This window comes from Rosa chinensis, chromosome 5, assembly GCF_002994745.2.
Source record: "Rosa chinensis cultivar Old Blush chromosome 5, RchiOBHm-V2, whole genome shotgun sequence".
In the NCBI taxonomy this organism is placed as follows: domain Eukaryota; kingdom Viridiplantae; phylum Streptophyta; class Magnoliopsida; order Rosales; family Rosaceae; genus Rosa; species Rosa chinensis.
In genome coordinates this window covers 48111648-48117918 of record NC_037092.1, presented here as the reverse complement: position 1 = coordinate 48117918, position 6271 = coordinate 48111648, and the positions used below count along the sequence as shown (strand labels likewise).

The 6271-nt window shown below is 37.2% G+C and overlaps 1 protein-coding gene across 2 annotated transcripts; it reads right to left on the bottom strand.

Moving 5' to 3' along the window:
• Nucleotides 1-317: 317 nt before the first annotated feature.
• LOC112167001 (L-ascorbate oxidase) lies at nucleotides 318-5521 on the bottom strand. 2 transcript variants are annotated; one of them, XM_024303937.2, is made up of 4 exons: nucleotides 5042-5521; nucleotides 4743-4955; nucleotides 3328-3525; nucleotides 318-1531 (listed from the first exon to the last, which is right to left on the bottom strand). In XM_024303937.2, the coding sequence occupies exons 1-4, from the start codon at nucleotides 5411-5413 to the stop codon at nucleotides 557-559; spliced, it is 1758 nt and encodes a 585-aa protein (XP_024159705.1). In that variant the 5' UTR covers nucleotides 5414-5521; the 3' UTR covers nucleotides 318-556. The 2 variants fall into 2 exon arrangements, with proteins under 2 accessions (XP_024159705.1, XP_024159706.1); XM_024303938.2 differs by lacking the exon at nucleotides 3328-3525.
• Nucleotides 5522-6271: the final 750 nt, after the last annotated feature.

Genomic DNA, 6271 nt, shown 5'->3' with positions numbered 1-6271 from the left:
GAGAGAGATTGATCAGATTTTATGCTGAGGGCAAAATGGGTATAAGATAAAAAGAAGCTGATGTTTTTAACCCTAAAATGGTCTTATGTAGACAAAATAAATTAAGTGGCCTTATGGTTAATAAAAGTTTCAAACTAATGAGTAATTTGTTAAAATTTTTAATGTATATTTTGATGCCTAGTTGATTATTATGCATAATGTATATTTTGATTATTATGCATGGTCCGCGTGTTGCAAACAATTCACCAATCTTTTGACCAATCCATTTTACTTATTAGTATTACACTAAAAAACAAAACCTAAATTTAATAAATAAATAAAAAGAATAAGAGTGGCAATATCGCTTAAATTTTTCTCATTCGAATACAAATACTTTAGACGAAGCTGGCCAGCTGTGTAGCTAGGTGTCCACTCTCCAAACTACTTGACTGCATATTGCAGTTCAACACCATACATAGGACATATCAAATATTAAAGGAAACTAAATTAAAGCAATACTTGACGTAGTGCATGAATATGTAGTTAAGTACTAACTAATTAATTAATTGATTATTAATTAATTAGTATGGTTGGCAGCTCTGGTCGTAAACATCTTTCCGGTAAGACCGCAAGCAAGAGCTTGATTGGGTATGTTGTTGACATGTCGAACGCCTTCGGCAAAGACGACTCCCATGCCCATATGCAAATGCGGCTCAATGTGACAGTGAAAAGCCCACACTCCTGGGTTGTCCGCCACGAACCGCAGAGCGGTCCACCCGTAAGGAAATATCACCGCAGTGTTCCGCAGCGGAGGGTTCTTCAGGTTGAACTTTCTCTCGTCTCTCGTCGGATCAAACTTGCCATCTCCATAACCCAACACCCAGAAGTCATGACCGTGAAGATGCCACGGGTGTATCTCGCTTACATTCTCGCTCAGCGCATTCGCATTCTGAAGAACCACGTCCACCGTGCTGTTGATTGCCAGCGTGTAAACCCCATTCCCGGCGGTCGTGTTCGGGTTGACCGGCGGCTTCATGACATTGTACTCGTTGGGGAAGTTCTCCGGCGGGTTCACGAGGCTGAAAGCGTTCTTTAAGCCGTACTTGATGGAGCCCAAGTAAGGAGTCGGGGGTAGGGTTAGGGAGACGTTGTTGATGGCCCACTTGGTGTATCCACCGTTCATTTTGTTTTGGGTGTTGAGTAGGGTGATCCGACGGTGGAAGGTCTTCGGGGGCTGTGGGGATCCCATTAGGGCAAGAATCTTGGTGGTGAAGGACTTGCTGTGGGCGTAGTCATTCCAGATAGGAGTGACTGGAGGCGGAGAAGTGGGGAGCTTGGAGGGGGAGTTGGTGTTGTAATTGAGGAGGGTGAGGCCTTGAGGAGTCTTGGGTTCTCTTCCTCTTACTCCGACTGAAACCCAGTAGTTGTTGGAAGGGTCTTGGTTTGTGGTTATCAGCACTGAGTAGCTCTCGCCGGAGTAGATGTCCAGGTCATCAACTGCAAATGGTTGGACGTAATTTCCATCCGCTTCCACCACCACCAATTTGTGATTCTGCACCAAAATTGCATATAGTTAAGACCAATTGACCAAGTTTGCTATGTGCTTCGCGCGCGCGCGCGCGTGTATCATTATCAGTTTAAGCTAGCTAGAAAGCCTTGATTTAGATACCATAGACTAGAGACCTAACTTAAGCTTAATCGAAGAGAATCAGCACGTTTTAGTCTAATTCAAAGTTAACTAGCTTTTTTTTAGTGCAAAATGTCCATTTTCAAAATTAATCTTAGAAAGTTGAATTAGGCAAGTGTCGGGCAAAACCAAATTTACACCAAGATGGTAGCAATCGTATTGATGGAATTGTAAACAAAAAAAGAGTGTGTACTGTGTCGTCTAGATCTCGGAAATATTTCTACAAAGACGACATTATCAGTACTGTCGGTGTATGTTTTTCTTGTTTCCTTTTTTTCTGTGGTAGACGACACACTAGTTGATTGACAGATTTGTACATGGGAGTGATAATGCCTTGTTATTGTTAGAATGTGTGGAATATCTACATTATTAATGTGGATATGTAAATTTGGTATCCAGCCCATTATTGTTTAGGGTCCCTTCGATTATATGCATGGAGTTATATAAATAACTACAAAATATACGTGCATACAATAAAGTAGTTACATGTGATCGCAAAGTACAAGAGTAAAATAATGATGATCAATACACAAACAAAGCCACGACAAAGAAAAGGACGCAAGTCATCATCATGTAATTCAAGCATGTGGTGTATGAATGAAAACTAATTTCGAGGAGTAGTACGTAGTGATCAGGAAGAAACAAAGCAAGCAGCTTTAATAATTTTTGACATGAATACAACACAGCTTTTGACCAAAAAAAACAAAATACAACACAGCCCATATGCATGCGTTGTACTTGATCTGCAGACTCGGTCTCGTATATATCCTACAATTCAAATTCATTATTTTGATTGATCAAATCAGTTTTCTTAGCTGTGGTAACTAGTTTTAATAATTAGCTAGCTTCACACCGATCGAAAGTTCTATAGTATTTTGAAATTTTAAAATGAGATGAAACAATTATCTACTTCCTATTAATAGAATTTACGGAGTTGAAGTAATAGGCAGGCAGCAGCACATATGTGAGGCAATCGGCAAAAAAGATGCCAGCATTTATTTATCTAGCTAGCTCGAAAGATGGTTGTCACTTTCCTTTCCATTTTACAAACAATATTGAGCTTTCCACTCAAACACCATGATAGAAATTAATAAGAAAGCTTTCCTTTTATTCTTTTCTTCTTATTGTAGCTTCAGTAAGATTTTTTTTTTCCCTTTACTTTATCAAATAAATCGAGATGATATTTATATATTCCGACCAACTTGTCTCCACCATCCCCATCCCATGCGCACCAATTAATTCCTTTCCCACAATTCACTTATCCGATGAATTGCATACACATATGCTCTAGTGGTAGTGATAGTGGTAGTGCAGGGAAACTTCTAGGAAAAGATACCATAAGAGAATCATTATATAAACCAAGTCCTTTTTATAGCTTTTTCTCTTCTTTTTATAGCTTTTTCTCAACTGTTGTCCAACTTTGTTGTGACCTGTCATATTCTCGTAATATGCTACTGTTTCATTTCAAATGTAGTGACACCAACTCGATCTGGCCAACTTTAGCTCATTACCACTTACTATTGGTTTTGTTAAATCATATTGGATGACATGTCGGTGACTTATGCTCTTCAAAATTTTCTAAGAATAACATGGATAATGTATATATGTACGTTATATATAGCTAGTGAGAGTGAATGAATGAATGGAATATATATACGTACCCCAATGGCCAAATTCAGGGAAGCAAGAGCAGTAGTGCTGGCGATTCGGAGCCTGTAGATCTTATTGGGAAGAACATGTAAAATTTTGGGGGCACATTGTTCCCCTCCTCTTAAACTGCACTTGGTGGAGCTGGAATTGCCATAGTGCGCTCCCGCTATAGAACAGTTGTACTGGCCCCTCCCATTCATTAGCAAACTCTATCGATGGACCAAAGTCGACACAAACAAAACATGCAGGTCCAAGGATCGATCATTAAAGTCAAAATGTGATAGTGGGAATAATACTTTTTTTTAATAAAGTGGGAATAATAGTTTAAAACATGTAAAACCAACAAGATCAAATATTTTATGAACGAGATAGAATAATTGAAAGGCTAGATAAGTATAAGTAATTATTTCCAGCCATATATATATATATATATATATATATATATATATACACACACACACACATAAATAAAGATATATCTAGTGTATGGATCTGCTTGTCGCTGGCATAATGTCTTAGAGCATCTTTAGCAATGCTAGCCATTTTTGAATCAAATTTTAGCTAAAGTAGCAAAAAAGTCATTTTAACTAGCCACTTTAGAATTACGTCTGCATCAATGCTCTATATTTTAGCTAGTTTTGAATTTATATTATTTTTTAAATGAAGATTAAATAGTTTAAATGTATTTATAAATTACATAAAATAACTTAAAAGAAATGTTTTGAATTATAGAGAGTCTCATCTCGCTCTCTATATTTAGGTAAAAGTTATAATAGAGAGTCACTTAGGAGTCTGGTGTGGCTACTAAAATAGATAAAAAGCTAAACATGCTCTCCAAAATAGCTAAGGAGCCAAAATAGAGAATCTGCTAAAAATCCTCTTAACTTGTCTTCTTGTATAATTCTGATTATCCCTTTAATTTCTCATTTCAGAGCCATTAGATTAAAGTTAAATAAACAATATGATATATAATAGATCTACCACCAACCACATTCCCCAAATTCTGAAATTTACTTGGATTGTTTGAAATATGAGGACAGCCAGTGAGTCAGCGCTGTGTGTACACCCACTACTACCCTTCCCTTGTATGAAAAGTTCTATAGTGCTTAATTGGTTAATTATAAATAATTTACACAGATAATTAATCATGATATCTGAGACAGCCTATAGAGAATTCCCTTTTAACTTCACGAACTCTTTTGTGTTTTTTAAGGTCAAAACTGACTACCTAGCTTTACCCTTTTTACTTGACTACTGCAACGCGCAATCAGCGCTTTAAACCAATAATTGATCCAGGAAGCCAACAGTACGTAGTATACTGTGATGAGTCTATGAGAAAAGCATGGAAGGACTAATAATGGAGGATGATGGAGGTAGCAAATAGCACTGATAAAAGTAAGAGCACGTGACATGTATAATTGGGTACCTGGGGTTCACCGATCCAACGCATTGGATTGGAAGAGAGGCCAACTTCTTGGTGGTGAACGCTTTCGTGCCACCAGTCGCTCAGCAGCAAGTTCAACTCGCCGTCGTAGTGAAAAGGCTCTTTCTCTCCCTTTGCGACGTCCACTATCAAAGATCCGTACAACCCTGCGCTTCTTTGCATTCCATAGTGCCCATGGTAAAAGTATGTTCCAGCCTGCATGCACCACCGGCCAACACCATGAATAAATGAACTGAATTTTGTTTTAGCTTACTGGATTAGTACGTACTGGAGTGGTTTACCTTGTCGAGTTTGAACCTGTAATAAAAGGTCTCTCCAGGGTTGATGGCACACTGTGAGATAGAAGCAGTGCCGTCAGCCCAAGGTGTTCCCAACTGTCTGATTCCGTGCCAGTGAATCACCACTCCCTCTGTGTGCAGTTTGTTCGTCAGTTCAATCACAACCGTGTCTCCGGCTGTTGCCCTGATCGTCGGCCCCGGAAACTGCCCGTTGATTCCCATCACCACGTTCTCTTCGCAATCTGGAGACCAGAATATGTACTCCACATCCCATTTAAAGTGTCTCACTTTCCCTGCTTCCACTGAATGGCCCAGGATCAACAATATGCTAAACAACATGCACATCATAATATAACTTCGACTTACTTTCGCCATTGATCAATTAATCAATGGCCGGATATTTGAACAGACCAACCGGAGAAGAGAGAGAGAGAGAGAGAAAGAGTAGTACGTAGCGGTACTAGTGATACCACAATGCTGGAAGATGTGCTCTATATATATATATATATATATATATATATAGCAAGGGCAATGATATGGGGCCTCAATGAGGCCTAATTTATGGCCTCAAATTCTAGGTGTCATGCCATATCAGTAAATACAAATTTTATTTTCAATTCCACATAATATATCTTGTCACATTATACTACTGCAATACCAAATTTACCCTTTTATATTTCCTTTTAGATGTTAGGGGGTGAATCAATTACATTAATTAATTTAATTAGGTGATGAAAAAATATCAGCTATTAATTATGTATTAATTTAATAGATATATCTACGGATTCTTTGACCAATATTTTTCTTCATTTAATTAAATGTTTTCATATAATTTTTCTTTCCAAATGGCATTAATATATTGAATTATGTGTCAACAAATAAACGTTAACTTTTCTTTCCAAATATTGATTAATTTCATCCAAAAAAATAGCATTAATAAATCGAATTTGGGAAATACCCATGTCTAAATTAAGAGGTAAGAAAAAATTCCACGTTAATTAGCAACCATTATTAACATCTACAATCTAAATATAAGAGAAAAACAAACAAAAAATAATAAATCCAGATCTAACGTTTAAAGCCTAGCTACATAAGGAGAAAACAATGAACAAAAGAATATATACAATGATCATATGAATATACATTTTTCACATTATATTTTCAAAGTTTGTACGAACCCAATAAAGGTTGAATTCATATACATGTGTTCTGCAAATCTATTAATCGAATGTA